Raw genomic sequence first — 21,110 nt, 5'->3', positions numbered from 1 at the left:
GCTTCACATTCTTAAGGGTTTGCTCTGAAGAGTGGATTTCAGTTCAGAAGCTCTTTGGAGGACGCTTGCTGCTTTTCTAAAAGCAAAAACTGAAGAAAATACCAGCCATAAGCTTTGATACGAAAATATCGCTAAGGCACTACCTGCCAGCTAATTCAATGCCAATTAATAACTGCTTAGTCATTCTGCATTTTTAGTTGTTTTTCGTGAATACTGTGGTAGGTTTGCAGTACCAAAAAGTGCCCTGGAATTGTTGATCTGCTTAATCAGTGTGATTCATGGTCAGTATCTCAGTATGCTGAATAACTAGTATTTTAAAGTTATATTACAGTTAAGAGCACTGGAGGCCAAATTTTACCATGCCCTAAGCAGATACAACTGGGCTGGAAATTATACTTTTTAACTCCTGTGGAGTTACAGTTACCTACCTGGTGTCTGATTTTGGCCTTCTTGCTCAGATAGCCTTGCTGTGACTGTCTAGAGCTGTGGGTTTTGTCCTTTTCCCACCTGTGGATCCATAATTCCTTTTGAGCAGTTGAGCCTACTGGAGTAGTACCCTCTCCTTAGGGAGGAATCCGCTGAGCCCTGCCTGCGTGGGCCACGTGTTGGAAACTGCTCACCTGTTACGGTGACACCTGTGAACTTTGAAGATAAATATCCATCAGCTATGTAAAGAAAGATTTCTAAAGATTATACCGTGTGCATCTGAACAGTTAGGCAGAACTCAGGGTCTTCAGGAGAAGAATTTCTGTAGGAAGCCACAAACTTACTTGGGTTTTGATCTTTTAAAGCACTTAGGCATGTATTTATTTTTGAGTGTGTCAGCACTTCTGTTAATGCAGTGAGACTCACTGTGTATTGTAAACATTTAAATGCTAGCGTAGGCCTTGAATTGGTAAAAGGCATTGGTGTAACCTTTGCTTGCTCTGTGCAAGTGTCCTCCTAGTCTTTCATAGTTTTGCTCCAAGTTTTGCTGTGTGAGGTTGTACGGAGTGTGTGAAGGATACTGCCCATTCTATGGCTTCCCTCAGACCCATTGCAGAGAGTCATTTCAATCATGCTTGCCAATTTACTACTCAGTATTTATAGATTCGGAATACAGCTTGCATAATTTTTGCAAGTACCCATTACTACATGTTAAAGTATTCTGTCATGCAAACACCCTTGTCTTAGTGACTTCAGATCTTGCAGATCCTAACTTGAAGATCAGTTTTGGTACTCGGAGTGGAAAACTTCCATCTTACACATTGTCTTTTAGTTTTAGTTGTCATAAAATTATGTAATGAATCATTTGGTTGTAATTTTTATGATTCTTACTAATCTTTCAGAATTGGTGAAAGGTTTCTAAGTACTAACTGAAGTGTTAAGTCATGTTAATACAATTTTACAAGATGAGTCTTTCTCTGAAAATATTAGTGAACAAGCAAAGAGGAGTGTATAAAGTATGCTTTTGCAGCTGTACAAAAAAAAGAGTGGATTATATACTGCATCTAAAGAATCTAAATGTTTTTAATCAGTTGTCCTCCTGTAAGTTTTACATCCTCATTTTGCAAGACAGCTGAAAGTTCATCTGGAAAACAGATTTATAGTCCACATGCATTTGCCTCTAATGTGGCAACAGCACCTCTTTATTGCATCTCTGTGTATTTCTTCATCTTTTTTTTTTAATACGAAGAAAATTGATCAGATGTATTTCAGTTTAAGCTTTTTGTGAAGGATGCTAATGAGCATTACTGGTTTTAAATGTTGATACTGTGGTAATGTTGAGTGGCCTCTGTTATAACAAGTCACAATTCAGCACAAACAAAATGTTACAGACTCAACTACCACTGTTATCTCTTCCCAGCAATTAACAGCCATTCGTGAGAAGGAACAATCTTTAAAAAGCATTTAGAAAGTAAGAAAAAAATTCCTATTGCATCTCGGTTAGTGAAATCTGGAGAAAGCTGACTACCTTCAGAGAATTTCTTCCATGCTATGAGAATATAGCTGAGATGGGAATGTGGGTTTAGATGCTAGATATAGACCTCTGTGAAGTCTGGTGAGTCAGAGCGGACTCAGAGCAACTGGTGTGTGTGGTTAGTTAGGCAAACTGCGAGCGTGGAGTAGAGCTGGTATAGAAAGTATGACTGCCACACTCTGTTGGTACTGCTGCTTCAATACTGGAACTCAGCGAGGCAAATCTCTCCGAAACAGAGCAGTATCGAGGCTGGATTAATTCCCTGGGAGCAGGGTACAATCAAACTGACTGTGCAATCTCATCCAAGTTCAGACAAGGGGATAGAGTCTTTAAGTTTTATTTAAATGTGGAATCTCATCCAGGATACAGCGTACAAAACAAAAAAGTGACTTGTTATGTATCCTGAGCAGCAGAGGCACTAACAAACCAGTCGGTGTATTGATGTCACTTCTAAACAGAGGCAATCTAGGCACTTTGCATACAGCAAAGCTTGCTGTATTCGTTGGAATAGTGTCCCATTTGTCTCTCCTCCATAGTTTGCAGCAGCCACAGGAATTAGTTGAAGTACAGAGGACACAGACAGTACAGGAAAGTAATAACCAGGTCTTCTCTTGGCTGAAATATCATGTATTTCATGATACATTCAATTGGGTATTCCAGTGTTTAATGAGCGATGTTAGGGGAAGTGTGTAGGTGTGACCTTCAGGTTCTTGTTGGTGTAGAAGACAAGTGAATAATGTCAGAAGATAAAAATCTTCTAATTGGGTTTCAGTTTAGCTTCGTGCATGATAAACATGCATATCAAAACTTTGGTTAGCACTGAGAAAGGAGGAGAATAGCAGATTTTTGAGATTTTGACATGTAAGAGTGATTCTTAGTTTAGGTTTTTACTCTGAGACCATGGCACACGAAAGTTAGAGCATTTAAAGTGAAGAATGTGGACCTCGACTGGTGCTGTGACTAGTTGCTCATTTTTTATGACTAAGGATCTTCCACCCTGGCTCGTGCTCCAGGAACTATTGCAATAGCACTAGTGTTTGGAGAAGAAATTGTCCAGGTAACATGCCCCTGTTTTGTATGTGGGTTCCCATCTGCTGAATTGTGCTATGCCATTTTCAATAGAATGCTATGGCTGACTCCCCGTGCAACATGAGAATATACAGGTAAGCCTGTATGTTATTTAATAGTTTAATGGCTCATTTTGCTAATCCAGCAGATTCTGGATATTCAGGAAGGTGAGCTCTGACTGCCGGTGTAAGCTGCAATCATCTTGCTGTGCTTCAGGTCTTGCGGAAATTGCCAGCCACCTCGGTTTGCCAGAACAGAACTCCCAGGACGCATTTCCTGCCCTTTTGGCCAAGTTCCTCTCTGCTTATGGCGTTAAAAAGACCTGCTTGTTTATCTAACTTTCTAGCTTAGGGAAAATCTGTCGGGAGGGGAAGATTAGTTTAAAAATCTGAATGCAAAATGCATTAAAAGCAACATTTGAGACAGTTGATGGTATTAATACACCAGTTAAAATACTAGAGCCACTAGCATAAGTTATAAAGCATTTGGTCTGCTGTCACAAAATTGGAAGTTTTCATACCTCAGTTGAAGAAGGGAGTACAGATAAGGAAAAAGCATTTGTATTTGGGCGTAATCATCAATTGGTATGTCAAGTAAACTTGCAGAGTAGCCACTGTTCCCGAAGGCTGCATGCTCTGCCCTCTTGCGCGGTTTTTTGTTCCCGTGCGTGTTTTCTCTAAATTTATGAAAGGGACTATCAGAAATCTTAGATAGGACAGTCAAACCATTGTGATCTGTGTCCTACTGATGCCGACAAAAATGTAAGAGAAAGTCATGTGGGGAAAATAAACACAGGGGACTGGCTTTGAAAGCCGAAGTCCCCCCGGATTGCAGCGTAGCGTGTTGCCAGCGTGCTACAGATGTGCACCACATGAGCGGACAGAATGCGGCGTGAGGACTCTGCATTCATTTCACGTCTGCCCCAAGGTGAACGGTTGGAGGCACCGTGGATTTACGTAGTGCTGTTTCCGGCTAGCTTTAGGAATAGTTGAGCAGGTTAGTTTTTAAGCCTTTCACGGGGAGGCAACTAGCCATACTCCCTCCTGCGAAGGGCTTTTACTCCAGTCGGGTAAAAGCTGTTTCTTGAACTACGTCCTTAGGGAGAATGTGAAAACACTCCTATTTGAGAGGCGGTGTCATCACACCTCTCCTTGGCAGGCAACCAGTCCTTTGTTGTATTCATGTGGAGGCTGCAGAACTTTCTTCCTCTGGACATCTGCCTTAGCCTTTCCTTGACTTTGTTAAAAAAAATGAAAAACTGCAAACGTTGTGTTGCCCAGTATACCTGCTGGAAGCGTTACTGGACATGTGTGAGAGTGCTTTCTTCTCTGCAGTGGAACTTGATCTTATCCTGTAATATTTTGCTAGATCTTGCTGCTGTCACTTTTGCTTTGCTCTTAACCACGGGAGTCTGTTTATTTTTTAAAGATGTGCTGGGCCAGAACAGTGGGTATTCCTGCTTGAGAAGGAGACCTTTTAAATTATTACTGTAAATAATCTTTTACGTTAAAACACACATTTAAGGGAAGGCTGTTAGGCAGGAGCGGCAGAGGAGGCATGCCTCATGTGACTGTTAAGTACATCGGCCAGCAAAACCCTCTGTGCTTCTTGGCACATCCTTAAACCAGTCTGGGTTTGTGTGGCAATATGACTGTATTTTTGCTGCAAATCGGAACTTGACTGCTGGGGCTCTCAGTCACTTTTTCTAATGTTTCCACTGGGTGGTGCTGCAGGAATTCCTTTTTTCTTTTTTTTTCCTCTTTTTTTTTTTTTTTACTTGAATCTGCATTTCCCAGAAAGACGCCTCTAAAACATAATAGGAGGAAGTCCTGATTTAGAAATTTTTTGCAGTTTCAACACAATGGAAGAACTCGGAGGATGCTCTGGCAGGAAATGTCCTGGTTGCTGGATGTGGAAAAATTACCAGCATTCTGTATCATACACACAGTTCCCTAAAGTGCCCTGGCTGTGGGTCGCACCATTAGTTTGATTTATTACCTTTAACAGAGAAAGTTCTGCGTCAAGTTAAAACAGGTATATTTACACACTTGGTTGCAAGCATATTTTTTCAAGGCCAATTAAATTAGCAGTAAGATCTCCTTTGATGAGTATTTGAAAACTGTCTGAGTAAACAAATTGATATTTAGTTTTCCTCCTTTCTGGCAGAATCACTGACTTTTCACCAACCACATCCTATTTATCACCGTTGAAGCATCTCTGTTGAGAAATAAAGTGTGAGGGCTGACTCAGACTTTTGCCTTGCTCTTTCAAATGTTTCTGAGCAAACATTTGGGCAGAATTGGCGGTTGTCTTTAACCTCTCATGCTATACTCATTGTTATACAGATGAATTTTCAGTGGAAAATGTCACGGCTGACTAATTATTTGATTATTTTGGAAAAGTATCTTTTCTTGATCAGCACAGTTTTGCTTCTGTAATGAAATAAAAACCAAGTGAACTTCAATTTTTCTAAGAAACTAACATGTAAAAGAGAAAAATCAGCCTAGACGATTTGTAAGCTGTTCAACTTTCCATATGGATGTTCACTTTAGAACTATGTTAAATATGTAAATGGCTGAAACAGCTAGAGACCGCCTTATTCTGTATTTTTCTCTAAATAGTCTTGGATATTTGTTATTACGGAATGGAATTGTTTGGTTAATTTCCAGGAAAAGTTTTTTTGAAACTCACGTAAGTGTGTATTTCTTAAGTATTATTATACTTTAAAAAATGCGTATGGTTTAACAAAATCTCAATTTCTACTACTGAGAAACGGTGGTTAAAAAAAAAAAAGGCGAAACAATCCTGTTCTTTCATATGCTATTGCAGCAGTCATCTCAAGGGTTAAAACGAACCTGAGACACTTAGAAAAATAAAACCAGAGCTGCTATTACAAACTGGGACAGATGTAGGAGGCCAGGTTTCCTGTGGCCCATTTTCCAGTTTCCTGGCTGCAACCTGCAGAAATAAAGGAAGCGGAGTGCTAACGTGAATGAGAAGCTAACAATGCCCCACGTCACGCTGCTCAGTGAAACGTGCTGTTGGCCAGAATTAGGATACAAAAGCAGCAAATGGACGTACAAAAAATACACACGCTGCTCTCCAGAGCAGTCGAAAAGGGAAAAAAGAAAGGCGTGTGTTAGCTGTGCGCCTGGGAGAGCACACGCTCGCCTGTGAGGGACATGGACGCGGAGGTGTGCGCCTGCCGTGGTGGGGCATACGACAAGGAGCTGAATCCTCTGCAGCTGCTTTGGCTACAGAAGGAAGCGGCAGTTTCTTCATACACTAAGGGAAATCAGTTTCCCTGCCCTGCCCCTGCCTTTTTAATCTTTTGATGATGGGCTGATCACCATCACTCTGTGACTACCCTAATGCTGCGCTGTGTCTTCCCCATTTAACTGCTCTCCAGCTGATTTTTTTTCAGCCTCTGGGCTCCCCAGCCAGGCTGTCTCAGTCAGCGGTCCCCCCTCTGCCGCAGGTACCATGACCTGGTTTATAGCTCAGAGTCCCTCAGTGGACCCTCTAAAGCAACACGAGGGGTTTTGATCCCAGTGCCTGGAGGGATCCCTAGTTTTAGCCTTCAGAACCTGTTCATGTTGATTATCCAGGATCAGCAGTCTATCTCTTTATTTTAGAAAGGCTATGGGGGAGCTAACCTAGAGTGGGGAGAAAGAATCCAGATAGGAAACCTGGGATATGTGGGAGATGGGAATAACGTAGTTGTATGGAAGCGAAGGACCTTTGTAGAGGTCCCAAACGCTACAGAGCTGCTTTCCAGCTTTCTGCCTTTTTCTTCCAGCTTTTCCTATGCAAGAGTCCTACAACATTTAAAGTCCCAAAGAGTATCCTATTTATCTCACGGTTCACGTCAGAAATCTGCCTGATACTGAGCTTTATATTTAGCTAATTTTGTCTCTGAGCCTCCTGGTATTCCACTGCCTAGATTTAAGATGGCTGGCTTACCTCTTTTATTTTGCCCAGCAGGTCGATGACTTTTTTTTTTTTTTGATGTTAATGCCACTTTACTGGTACTCTGTCATGTGAAATTTTGTATTTATTGTCTTGGTCCAGAAAAGGTAACAGAGCTCATAAGCACATGTATTCATATGTCTTAACCATTTCTAGTGTAACTGGCGTAACGTTTTCATGACGCTTGGTCACGCTGGAGAAGTCCCTCTCCATACGCTGAGGGGAAAGCCCGTGTTTGGCATTTGGACCCCTCACCTAAGTGAGGAACTGGGGCACCCCCTTTGCAGGAAAGTCATCTCTTAGATGGGATGTTTGCCCTGTGGGTGTCTCTGTCCGTTTCTGTTATTCTCTTCAGGCAGAGCTCACGGTGTTGACTTTGCTGCCGCTCCAGGTTTAGGCATTTCCGTTAGCCCCTCAATATGGTTGAAATGAACAGGGGCAGTATTATCAGCACAGATACTCCAACTTGTCTCCTTCCTGCATCAGTCCCAAACTTGAAATTTAACGTGTGGAGATCACGTCGTATGACACTGATCATGCAGCTGGTAGGCTTCGTACGGGCCAGCGGGGCACATTTGAAAGAATGTAAATTGGTAATGCAGAGGGGTGTTACCTGTCACAGCTGCCTGAGAAACAGACTTTCAGAAAACCCAGTCCTGGAATATCCTTTTGCCATCTAACAACGCATTTCCAAGTATAATACGTTCTACCTAATGATTATTTGCATCAGGCGTGGAGCAACTGATCAAAAAGTAAAATTACTAGGCTACTTGGGTCAGGTCAACCTAGCAAATTTTGTTTCACAGCTTAGAAAATATCTTTGACTGTCAAATGCATTGTATAAATATTTTAAAAATGGTAAGAAGGCAAAGCCACATGGTTTAATGGATGAAAGAAATTACTCTTTTGTCTATATGAATTTTGATTAGGCATTCCATGAAACAGAATATATGTTTCTTACATAGGCTGCCTGTCTCATTTTGTACTATAGAGGGATGTCACTGTCTAAGTGATATATTGAAAACTGGTTTTCTTCTAATCCATGTAATTCAACATGTGGTTCCATGTATTACTTATTGCCCAGCATTCAAATCCTGTACTGAGCACAGGAGTAACAGGAATATTTATTGTTGCTATTTAATATTAATAAAGAGCTGAATGAAATGTGAAATATATGCCCTGTGGGAAGTGACCACATCCTAACACCCGTTTCTGTCAAAGAGAGACACTGAATTCCCTTTGAGTTTGTAAAAATTCAAAAGAATTAGAAAATACGGAAGTGAAATGCAATGTTTTCTGAAGACTTCTGACTCTTCCCAATCATAATTTATAACAACTTTTAACACAGGTAGCACATTTTTGGTTAAAATACATCTGTCGTGCGATTTGTTCCACCATTCAAATGAGGCACAAGTTAGGACTTAGGACACTCTGGGGCCACATTGTCCTCCCAAGTGGAACCCCAAAATGATACCCTGTGGAGAAAGGCAGGCTCATACTTCTGTTGAGCTGATTGGAAATGAAATATTTTGCATCAGTTAAAAAAATCCTGTCACCACAGGATCTTAGATATTTACTACTCCCCTGCAAATCACGTTAGAGAATGGAAACCAGGCACAAAGATTAACACCCGTTTACCAAATTCAAGGTATTTAGGATTTTACGTCACCATATATGCTGAGCACAAAGCTTCTGTTAAAAGGTGGTTACAGCTGTGAATATTCAGTGCAGATCAGACCTGAATGCCTCAAGTTGGGTGCTTAGAAGAAAAGGACCTTACAATTTGTGATCAGCTGAAAACGTGATTTGCATGATTTGCCTCATGTAGGAATCCTGTGCATACAGCTGCTCTATAAGCAATGTGGGAAGCTTTATGCAGGAGCTCGGTGGCAGACAGGGGGGTGGAGCACAGTGCAGCATTGGGCTGTTGTAATCGCATTTCTGTACAGGTAGACTTGGGTCATATCCATTGGAAGGTTTATGCAGCTGGGCACATCGATGCTGAATTGTGAAGCGTGCAGGTCCTTTGTAAAGCCTGTTCAGAGCTGCGCACTCGGAGAGCGGGTGGTAAGAAAAGCGGGGTGGTAAGGCAAGCAGGGTGGTGAGGAGCTACCTAAATCTAATCCCACCACAGCCATGCGCCCTGAAGTGCCCCCCACCCCAGTGATGTGTTATCTCAGTTGGTTGAAGAACTGGTCACCATAACTGGAACACTTGAAGGAGGTGGCAGTAACCTGTTCTATAACCCCCTGATGGAAGCCACCTCTCCATAGTCCCCCGGGCAGGCAGTGTTGAGAGGGATGTTCCCACCCTGGCTTGCACTGTTCGTGCACGTGACGTTACACCTGTGGCCGAGTCACCATGCGGCCCATGCTCAGTAGGTGGAATGGAATCCAGAACTGTTCACATGTTGCAGACGGTAAGCATCAAAAAACAGGTTCATGATGGAAAGTGTCCATTAGCCTGTGCATATTCTTGGGCAGGGGTGAGTGGGGATGGAGGAGACCGCAGTGAAGTGCACTTCGCTGCAACTTCAGCTCCACCTAACTCTGAAGAGACGTGATCGCTGATGATCTGAAGGAAGATGTAATTTAAGGTCTGGATAAGAGAACCGCATGTTTGAGGTACTCTGCTGTTCTGGATAAGAGCGTGGTGGTGGAGTTGGTACTGGTGCTTCTATAACTCCCATCTTTAATCTCCTCAGCTGAAGATCTACCAACAGGTGTTTCTAGCGTTATTTTAATGTAACCTTGAAGGATGCTATTTATGAGTTTAATTTTCCAGAGCATAAAAAGTTCTGTTTGTAATTTCTTGTTGGGAAGAAACGTAGAATGTGAGCTGAAATTAACGCCAAGTATAACTGTATAATGCGTGATGTACAGAAGCGAAGGTCATTTTAAAGCAATACGGCTGTATATGCCTGCACATGTATAGTGAAATAAATTGAAAAAAATATAAATATTAATGAAAAAGCAAGTATATTGGATGCCAGCTTAATAAGGATACTTTATATTAGCTATGTTGTTATAGATAAATGATGTGTTAAAGATGTTAACACTTGCACAGATGGTGCAGTTTAATGGAACTTTTAAAGCCTGTAAAGCAAATACAGAACTTCCAGGTATATTTAATTCTAACTATACATTTATTCCCTTACACTGTGTGGAAAAGGCTTTGTATACAGCGGTAAAAAAGGCGGTGGAGCAATGTAGCCTTGGAGAGGCCGGTGTTGGCAGGGCGCCTCCCGTGCTGCTCCCGCGCGGATGGCCAAGGGCCGTGTGCCCTCTCGCGGCCGGCTCACCGGGGAAACCGGCTGGGCCCTGCTGGCGGGCCGTCTGCCGGGGCACACACAGCACTCGACTGGGGAACAGAGCGAGCGAGTTAAAAATCATCAGCTTGTTCAGAGAAAGACCAAAATACCCATCGTTACCTGTACGAAGATCAGCCAAGTAACAGTTAGCCCCGTTAGCACCGCAGTCAGTTAACCCGGTAACACCGGCGGCGTGAAATCCGCCTGAGTTTGACTAACGTGTCCAAATGGAGAATCAGAAGAGGCCAAGAAAATACTATTTGATACAGCATTAACATGCTCTGGCTGGCGATGTTGTTGAGAGCGAGTGAAAATCTCATTTCCTTGTTCTGTAGTTTATAAGGTCAATTTTTAGCTGCATCTTCGTTACCCTAATACATTGTCCTTGGTGGGTTTTTTTTGGCTCCCGGGTTTTCAGCTGTGTATGTGCCTGTGCGGAGCTGGAATGTAGTCATTCTTCAGTTTATCCTTCTGTCGCAGTGCCTGACAAAAGGGTTTATGCTAAGGAGGGCTCACTAGCACTAGGCAGTGAGAAGAGAAAAAAAACCCCACTCAGACAACCTTTAGCAGAGAAAAAATATTCAAACAACCTTATAAGTGAGACTCTGGCCGTGTTAAAAATATTCCTAGCTTTCAGTCATACTGTGATAATGAAAGGAAATGTCCCTGCTAGAGAAAGGTTTGGGGTAAACATCACTTTACTGTGCTGAAGTATACTGAACTTTCAGCATTTCTGCCAAATAGGTACTATCTTTTGAGCTGTTTGAATTGGCAAACAGGAGTAGCAAGAGCCATTTCAGGCTCTGGAAGAAACAAAATGGGTAAAGGCCGTGTGATACAGGAAAGGTGGGTGCGTGCGGTGGGAGAAGGGCGAAAAGAGTGCAGTTTCTGGTCCTCTAACCAAAGGCCACTGCTCTGGTCTTCCCTTTTCCTCCCCTTCTTCTCAGTGACATATCTGAATGCGGTCAGTATGCTTCTCATGACAGTAACTAGCAGTTTTTTGGCTCATTTCAGTGGATACTTAAGTCCTTTTTTTCCCCTTATATGGCCCTTGGAAGGGTGGCTGCATACATCGAACTGAAGGCACCAACGGAGATGACCCGCACCGTGTGAACTACGTGGGCAGCGTTTCTCTAAATACTTACCTCTGGTTTATGTTCAGAAGATAGCAATGGAAAAAATACCGAGTACAGGACTCATAGGTCTTGTGGCTGATGGTTGTCAATGCTATAGTAGCTTCCTTTGCTGAATTACGTAGAATGACTCCTACACAGAGCATATGACTGAAGTGAGCGTTGGGTTGAACACTTGCTCCTAAATGTTTTTCACACTGTTGCTCTCCTTTGTCCCTTGTAGGTATGGAGAGTGCAATCACACTGTGGCAGTTCCTTTTGCAGTTGCTGCTAGACCAGAAACATGAGCACCTGATTTGCTGGACGTCTAATGATGGCGAATTCAAGCTACTCAAGGCAGAAGAAGTGGCTAAGCTGTGGGGACTCAGAAAAAACAAAACTAATATGAATTATGACAAGCTGAGCCGAGCGCTCAGATACTATTATGACAAGGTAAATTTTGTTATTCTCATGCAGACTAAGAAAATAGAAACACTACCATTTAAGATTTCACCTCTGTGGAAGCTATTCAAAAGTTCCTCTAACTAGTTTTCACAACAGACAAGAGTGCTGAAGGCGATCACGGGGAAGGTAAGGGGGCAGCTAGAAGGTGCACAGGAGAGCCCTGCACACCCCATTTCCTGAGGAGGGGAGGTTTTGAACTAGGTTTACACTTTCTGATGCTTTTATGTGTTTTTGCGCTTGGCTGCCCGATATTTTCTGTAGCTTTTGACAACAATAAACCAACTGTTGATAACGGAGAACTGTTTGATTATTACAGCCTGCAGAGGATCTCCTGGAATGCAGGGAGGTGGTAGAAGGTAGCGGTACTGCGATGCAGCAGGCAGAGTGGCAGCTTTACCAGCAGGTATCACCAGTGTCAGAACAAGGGAGAGACACACCAACAGCCCAACAGCATAGAGGGTGGGGTTGGGTGTTCATCGTTTTCATGGGACACATCTCTTGGAGCGTAGATCCTGTTGGCCAGTGTTGCAGCTAGTCTTGCCTGAGCTTTCTGATAGATCTTTTCTACAATTGTATTGGGTCCTGATTTATTAGCTGGAAATACAGCACTGAAACACTTCTGCTGTTCCAGCAGTGCAGTATTACCTCAGCAGGATCTTACTGTAACTATTCCTTTGTTAATGCTCTGTGTTTCTAAGAGTTTGGAATTCTTCCACTATGTAATTTTAGGACAAAATCTGTGTTAGCTTCAGCAGTGGTCTGGATTGTACGTTGCTATCATTTAGCAGCGATATATATGAGATAGCATTAATGTGATGTCTTACTGGGTGAAAGTGCAGAATAAGAGTAGCAAACTGAGGGAAAAGCAGCTGGTCAGATGGTGGGTGTCAGAGCAGGGATAACTTTGGGTGTATTTGTCAAGGTAGTAGTCTCATGCTGAGCTCAGCTTAGGTGAAGGCTGTATTTGCTGTACCGTGTTAAATTTACTCTCACTTGGGAACTTACCTTGTGGGTGTCTCAAGTCATAATGTGCTTTGGTAGAGGTTTCTTCATCCAATTTTTCTGCCCTTGCAAGACCTACTGAATTTTGCCCCTCCTTCATGGATACAGCCTCTGCAGGCTGTAATCTGTTGAGGTTTGATAGAACTAGTAAGACCCAGGGAGTCAGAACAGTTCAGGCAGCAGCCTTATAACTTACAAGCTGTGGTTATTTGCACACTCTCAGAAGCTGGTTACAGGCAGACAGAGTAGGCATACACCTAGTGCAGAGCTGTTAGCTGTCGAGAGCTCCACTTTCAACCTCTTTATTTAAAACTGGAATCTGAAATAACAACACACTGACTGTAGTCATCTGGAATTATTTGCATTGCTCAATTTGCTTCTGATTTTCAGATGTTGTGGGCATGCCCACAGTCTAGAAGTCAGAGGTTACTGGTAGCTAGCACCTCTGGAAAGAAAATCTCTGCAGTATAGTGGGAGTTCATAAGGTCACAGTCACTCTCGTGAAACAGCCTTTCACTTTGACATTTAGTCCTTAGCCTTACTCTTCAGCATAAAGCAGGGTGGCAACAGTACAACAGACAATGCAAAAATGAGCAGAGGGAGTAACCAGGATATGTGTTAGGTTGCTGTAACAGAAAGAGATTTTAAGGGAATCTTAAAAATTGTTTTAAGGGAATCTTAAAAATTGTAAAAGACTAATACAGAAGTGCTAAAATATCTTGCATATTCGCCATTCTCAATTTTAGACTCCAGCAAATTCGAGGAGTTTCCGAATTGTTTCTCCAGCCTTTTTTGGATGAACATTATATTGTTTTTACTAATTAATACTAAATCTTTTCAGGATTAGTTCCCCTTAAATGGATATTTTTTATAATGCCTAAATTAATAGGTTTTACTATTTCCTATATTCTTAAAGATTAAATATTAAAGAGGATGGTTATAGATTTTGTATATGAAAAAGGTAAACTTCATAGCCCTGCTTAGGAGTTTGTTGTCACCTTGATTTTTCTGAGGAAGCAGTGAGATGAGGTTACACAGTGAGTAGCACCCAGCGTTCAGCACAGTTATGGCACGCCTGCTGCCTGCACGAGGCTGAGGAATCTAGGTATTGCTGCCAAAATGAGCTCGGAGTACTGTTGTCCCACATTATTTGTAGTGTGCCAATTCGTGGAGGGCTCGGTGGCGCTGGGTGCTGTGCAGCCAGTCTCACACAGCAGTCATGCCGATCGCAAACTAAATTTGCACAATTTGATGATCAGACTTTTTATTACCTGCATTGGAGTTTGGAAGGGTTCAGTTATATTTTTTAGTTTCACATATAGAGCTCTAAGATCTGCCATGACATGTCTGTAGTATTTTGTCCACTAGAAGTCAGATTTCTCCACCTAACATCTTTCAGAGGTGGCCTGGCTGAGAGGGCACAAAATGAATCAGAGAGGACAGCGCAGCGGCTGTTCCAGGCAGTTGCTGGGATGAATTCCCCTTCACAAAGTGCTAAAAAGGCTGGTGCTCAGCAAGTGGAAGCTCGCTTTATTATCTGACTCCAGCCCCTCTGATTATAGCCCTGGCTGGGATCAGAGGAGACAGAGCCCACGCTGGTGAATGAACGGCACACCCAGGCAGAGCCCACGTACACGGTGGCTGAACAGACATTGCTAAAACGAGGGGCGAGATACTCGTCGCACCTTTCCTTTGAGATCTCTCTGATCTCCTCAAATTAGTGGGATATAATGGCTCCTTACTTGAGGCTCCCTTTCTTCTTTTACCCCTTAAAGCATTTTTTTTTTTTACCCTTGTACTGTTTTCCTGCCCCCCACCCCCAGCACACCCCCCCCTTTGCCATCTGTCTTGTCTCCGCTCCGGCAGCGTCTGCCAGAGGAGCGGCTGTGCGGCCCCTGGCTGTGGTGATGCTGTCCTTCCTGGGCTGTGGGCTCTCTTCTGTCTGCTAATTTTATCTAGGTGTAGCGCAAGGATTTTGGCTGGTTTTCCAGGAGTTCTGCAGTCTAGTGGAGGTCATAGCTCTTAGAAGGAAAGGAGTATAAGCTCTTTCTTCCCCATGTACTGTGATCAGGGTTTGAACCCCAAACCAAAACCACAGCTGTTGCTCTTTAAATGGAAGGAGTAACTCCTTGAGCAGAAAACAGTGGGAGCCTCTCGCTCTCTGTGTGGGTATGGTGTGTGGTGTCCCCTTGGTTCCCAGGCAGTGGAGAAAGGCAGATTATTAGGAGAGTGCAGAGGGACAGGGGAGCTTGCTGCAGGTTTTGAAGTGGGAGATAGCGGCCTAGGCCAGCAGATAACCCCAGTAGGCTGGCAGGGAGTGCTCAGCAGTTGTTTAGTCTTCAACACTTCACTGCCTTCAGTTCCATCCACGCTGCACAGCACAGAAAGGGAAGTGGAGGAGGGAAGGAAAGGCTCCTCGGCGCTCTTCTTTCCCTTCCACCAAGGGGGAGAGCAGAGCAGGTGAAAGAGCCTCTCTCAGACTTTGGCACTCCTCTCCCCTGGACCATTCACCAGTCTGGGGTAAACCAGGAGCAGTCTAGATGCTGAGGTAGCCTTAAGGAGCCATCTGAGATCCTTGTCCTCTCCCTTCCCGTTGGCAACGAGGCATGTGTTGGCAGCTGGATGTGCTGGGGCAGCTGCGATGGACGCTGGACAAACAGGATAAACATTGTGCTGCAGGCTGGGGAGTGGCAGCAGGACAGGCCAGAGACAGAAGGCTGGACAAGCCTTCATTTGGGTTCTGGAATTATCAACAGGGACTTCTCTCCCTGTAACCCGAATGACCTAGCAGCATGTGAGTTTGAGGCAGAGGACAATTACTTTATAGAAAAGATGGTGGCACAGGGGATGGGCCTTTCTGGGGCTGCCCGCTGCTGCATACATCTGACACTAATTCAGCTACTGCTTCATGGCTTGTCTTTGAAATTATTCACCATGGAGAAATAAAAGCTGATCACTGGATAAATGGAGGTTTATGAGCTCTGCCATTTTGCTTGGGGGGAACACTGGCTTGTTAAAATTCATCAGCTGATTCATCTGAACTTAAAAGTAAATTAATTCCACTACTGGAGAAAAATAACACAATTAGGACAAGTTCCTTAGCCTGACTTTGAAACCAAGCATGATGTGCTCTTGAGGCTGATGGCCAGATTTATGTTAAATTCACACATAAAGCACCCCAGGAAATTTAGAGTATGGCATGTCTTGATTGTAATTTGCTACCATGATTCTGGTTGCTAAAGGTTTGTAGGCAATCTGAAGACTTTCCATTTCCTGTTTCGCTTCTTACCAAAATTCCCCTCCCCCCTTTTTATTTAATGTATTTCCTCTGTTGCCTCAGCAGAGCAGCAGAACAGATGAGAGATAGCGCTGTGGAAAGGCATCCTGCACTTTCTACCGCTTGAGCAGCGTGTCCATCGTGTCACACACTTCTGCTGGTCAAAAGTCTGTTGTAGTGCTTTCAGGCAAGGAAATGCTTCACATCTATTCCCAAACAGAGCACTTAAGCTTGGTGTGTAGAATTAAGTATATAAGTATACTTAATTATATATAATAAGTAGGATTTTAGGGTTTATTTCTCTTGAAGTTGCCCAGTTATTTTGGGCTTTTTGATAGCTGCAATGACAGGTACCTTTTGGAAGTCTCTAGAGGTTTCAGTACTGCTAAAGGTCCCCGTGAATATTTCAAGGTGATGCCACAAGAGGGAAGCTAGTGAGTGTTCCCCATAAGGGTTTTTTTATTTTGAGAGAGGGAGGGCAAATCCAGAAAATTACGTGCACATACTGACGTTAATAGGATGTAACAATTGTGGAAGTGAAGCCTTCAGAAGTTAGGAAATGGAAGAATTGCAGTTCCCTGGGTAACCTTAATGTTTGCATGAGTTATGCTGCATCTTTAATTACACAGTCACATACTGTTGTGGCGAGCAGCTATTCAATATTTTCGTATCCTCTCTGAACAGTGTGTGGCCCCAGGCGTTACTCAGTGAGTGCTATTCAATCTGTCTTCTAAAGACAGAATAAATCATTTTAGGCTCAGTTAATGGCTGCCCGCTTGTTTAGATGGGTTGGCAGCACGATGCACAGTATATAAATAATACGGGCTTCATGGTGCTTGGTGAGGGGGACAGAGCTTGCCAAGGTGCTCTTACGATTCAGCGCTTCACGTGGCATTCCCTCCCCTCCTGTTACAAGGTCAGACTCAGTAGTCTGGCTGCTAGTTCCTAGTTTTAATGTCCAGGTGTGGGTGGCAGCATGGAAGAATTATTTTGGGAAGAGGGTCCCTTGCTTGGTCTGATTACAGAGCTTCACGATGTCAAGTGATAATGGAAACTGTTATTTTACTTTTGGAAAGGTCTTCTCTTGAGTAACCTCAGGGGAAATAGAATAGTGGAATAATAGTGGTGTGGTGTGCAAGAGTACTTGCTGTACATTTTATAGTGGTATGGGTAAGAAGGGTTATAAGGAAATACTTGAAAAAGTGTTAGAAAATTGCTATATAAGGAATTGGAAAGAGCTTCTTTCAAGAGTGATGTATCCAAGTCAGGAAAGTGCTTGTCTGAAATGGCATGAAAGTGGTTATTGAGTGCTGTCCTTATGGAAAGCTGGGAGTAAAGAATTTGATATAGTAAGAGGTGCTGGGTAGAGGAGAAAGGCCAAGACCGACCCCAGAAGGAGTGACAAATAGTTCCTGTTCGATGTGAAAGGGACACACAGTGAACTGTGGCAGAGTGAGCAGCAAATCTGGCCAGGGGTGCCAGCCAGAGGAATGGCCTTTGCCTTCCAGGTGCAGGTGGTTGAGGAAAGACTGACAGCCAGCTAAATGAGAGCCTGTGCTTCCAAAGGCCAGTACAGGTGCACGATCTAGCACCTGTGCTTCCATCAAAAATTTCACCAAACCTAGCTTCTACGTGCACAGTATTATAAGCCTAAGTGCATAAAGCACCATGTTAATGAAATCTGCCTGTCTGCACAACCTGATGCAGGCACACGCCCCAGTTTTTGGAGCAAACCATGCAGCCACAGGTAGCTCCTGCCAGCGTACGTACTTCAGACACTGGAGTGTGAGCAAGCCCTCTCTCCGGGTAGGGTTTGCTAGGGCAGCCCAGCTCCCTCCTCATAGAGTCCCCTAAGGAATTCATGGCCTAAGTGTCCCCACATGTGTTGCTCTTGGAGCAGGAGAACTTGCAACACATCTGAATGGGAGTTAAGAGCAGCAGTGACAGATCCTTCTTTCCCAAGCAGGGATGCTTAGGACGAGTTCATCCTGTTCTGCCATAAATGTTGAGATCTCAGGCACCCTGATAGGTCACTTCCTGGGAGGAGGATAAAAGTCCCAATATGGTCTTCCCGTCCCTGAGGCTCTTCATTAGTCCGAAGTTCAGCTGTGAACTGGGTCCCATTTCCCAGCTCAGTCTCTGAGTGGCTCCTGCAGCCAGCAAACTTGTGAACTAACAAACAGGTTTGAGCCAAGCCACTCAAATGAGCCACTCCAGGTGATCCTGCTCTGGCGGGGGAATTGGACTAGATGATCTCTAGAGGTCCCTTCCAACCCCTACCATTCCGTGAAATCTGTGAAATCCTTGTGTCACACTGCTAGTATAGTTACACCTTAGCTCTAATTGGCTCAAACAGGGAGTAGGAGTAAGAGCTGGTGAAAATAAACAAAGCACATGATAGAAGAAATGAAGACTGAGTTGTACCAATGCACAGGAATACGTCTGAAGGGAAGGAAAAACATGGAAGTAAACCCAGGGGTCATGTACTGTTGAGATGGGCAAACAGCACCTGCGTGTTTTGGGAGGGCTTCCAAAAAGTAGTAGGGCACGTGCATGGTTGATCCAACAACCCCCAGCCACGCTGTAGCCTGGTTTAAGCTGCAGGGGGAAGCGGGCCACCAAGCCTTGGGCACCCAGCTCGGCCAGCTAGCTGGTCTGAGGAGAAGGACGGGACGGGGATGCGGGAGAGCCCTATCTCTGCAGCTGGAGATGCAGAGCACTTGGGTAAGGCTGGTTTTGGGGGTGCTCGTAAAGCGAGCGCCTGAAGTGATGGAATAAGCCAGAGCTCCCTAGCAGGGCTGATGTGCCAGAGCAGACATCAGGCAGGGCCGTACCAGAGGTATTGGCAGCTTTCAAAGCCCCGTGCAGCTGGGGTTGGTCACGTTTGGTGTAGTCCCTGTGTTAGAGACCGGGGACAGAGGAGGGGAAGTGTAAAGTGTTCAAGTGATGAAACCCCTCAAGAAGCCAACAGAAGAGGGGCATTCCCAGCCGCCTGCCCTCTTTCTACATGTCGGACACTGCTGTCTCTGGATAAGGTTTTGTTTCCGAAGCTGTTGGAGTGGAGCCCCTGCCTGGTTCCCCAGTTCTCCTCCCCAGCAGCTGCACTGGCCCAGCAGTCGCCATCCCCAGCAGCGCAGTCCCGGAGCTCCCTGCAGCCCTGGCTGGCAGCCACTGGCACTCACTGCAAGTCTGCTCACCAGGGAATTTACCTAGAAAATTCAAACAGCAGGAGAAAAAAGAGGGAGAAATGTGTACGTATACTTACTGACCTGCTTACAGGCAAGTGGTCTAGTGTCCCTGGGAATGCAGTCCTTAACCTAAGGAAGCCACCTTTGCCCTTGCAAGCGGAGGGTGGGAAGCCTCTGCTTGTCATGATGCCTGTCAGTGTCTTCTGTGGTCTGAACTGTTGTCCACAGCTCAGAATGATTCTGGCAGATCGCTGAGGTGATTGATGGTAAAAATAAGCTGCTTTTTACCTTCACTGTAGTTATTTGTCAAATAAATTTAGGAGAGTCAGTGGCATTTCAGAGGCCACATTTAATTTGTGGCCCTCCTTTCTCTTACGCACTGATGGAGATTTCCTCAGGCTCCACATTTAAGAGAAGCCTGCAAAGTGCTCGAGGGATCTGCGCTTGAATCCTTTTCATCTCCAGCCATCGCTAAGTGGGCCTTTGCTGTTGGCTTACGGAGCCAGAGGAGCTGCACTGAGAGACCTTCTTAAAATACAACTGTGTTTAACCATAACATCAGAAGTATAAACTCACCAGCCTGTTCTGTTGCTTTTTATAGCAGGGTTTCCCCCATTTCAAGCCTGCATCAGTGTAAAAATGCCAACCTTAAATACATTTAATCTTTTTCTGCTGGGAGTCATATTTTCCAAGTAGGATCTGAGTTGCCAGTGCCTGATGTAACAATAACTCAAAGCTGCTAGGAGCAGGGGGGTGGGATTACTTTAAATTAAAAAATATATACTAAAAAAAAGAAAACACTATCCAGTTGTGTGTTTCTTTTCGTATGTGAGTAGTTTGGATGTTTTGCCTTTTACAAGAAGAATTTAATATTAAGAGCGCAGAAAAAGCATGTCCATCCAACATTTCACCTAATTAGCATGAAAACCAGTAAATCTAGGCCAAGCCCAAAGCCATGGGAATTAAAATTCACACAGACTGAGATCCTGTGGGCTAACTAAATGTCCTGAACTTTTGGAGGGCAAAAATGGGCATTGCAGGATGCGCCAGGTGGGTGGACATGCATACAGTTTGGCATGGAAGGAGGGTAGTTTTGTGCCTGTAGTCTGAGCTTGCAGAATTTAATTCTCCTTGCCACAGATCCCTGTCATCCACTTGGGAAACAACTGTCTCCATTTGTGACACAGCACCTGACCTGTGAAGCAAAGCTGCTCCCATGGCTCCTTGTAGGATTAATTTTGTATTCAAGAAGGTGCCTGAATGAAATGCCGTTCAGATAGAAGAATTAGAGAGCAGAGTAGCTCAGCTGAAAGGCTGAGCTGAAAGAGGTTCTAATACTGAAGTGCAGATTCCTCTATCCCAAAATCAGCCCTGCTTTTGTGACAAGAAAAGGCGTAGTGCAGGCACTGCAAGCACCCAGAACTAGCTACAGCCCGCAAATGCGTAGGGATGGTGCTTGCATTGCTCTTGCTTCCTTTTTTTTTTTTGTTTTCAGTATCAATTTACCAAATTTTTCCTCTACTGCTCTTGGAATCTGTGGTAGAATGAAAAACAGAGCAGATTTTTAGGAATAATGTAAGTGTTTACATTCCTGTATGTACCTGCTGCCATAACGTGCCTCTGCAGAGGAGCTCACATCTTGTCCTTGGGGATCCCGTGCATTGTGTTGGAGCAGGCAGCGTACCTGGGTTTGCAGGAAGAGAGCTAGGGCTGGAAATGGGGCCCTCATGAAAGAATACAGTTTCAAAGGAAATCTTTC

At 44.1% G+C, this 21,110-nt stretch overlaps 1 protein-coding gene across 1 annotated transcript in view; it reads left to right on the top strand.

Annotated features, from left to right (window-relative positions):
- The first annotated feature begins 11,662 nt into the window (after positions 1-11,662).
- Positions 11,663-21,110, top strand: part of ELK3 (ELK3, ETS-domain protein (SRF accessory protein 2)) — a 20,523-nt gene continuing 11,075 nt past the window's right edge. The window contains exon 1 of the mRNA XM_010151470.1: positions 11,663-11,872. Within this exon, the coding sequence (XP_010149772.1) occupies positions 11,666-11,872 (207 nt within the window). The 5' untranslated portion in view covers positions 11,663-11,665. The remainder of the gene's footprint in view (positions 11,873-21,110) is intronic.

This window comes from Eurypyga helias, unplaced genomic scaffold, assembly GCF_000690775.1.
Source record: "Eurypyga helias isolate BGI_N326 unplaced genomic scaffold, ASM69077v1 scaffold17425, whole genome shotgun sequence".
Lineage (NCBI taxonomy): Eukaryota > Metazoa > Chordata > Aves > Eurypygiformes > Eurypygidae > Eurypyga > Eurypyga helias.
This window is presented reverse-complemented; position numbering and strand designations above follow the sequence as displayed.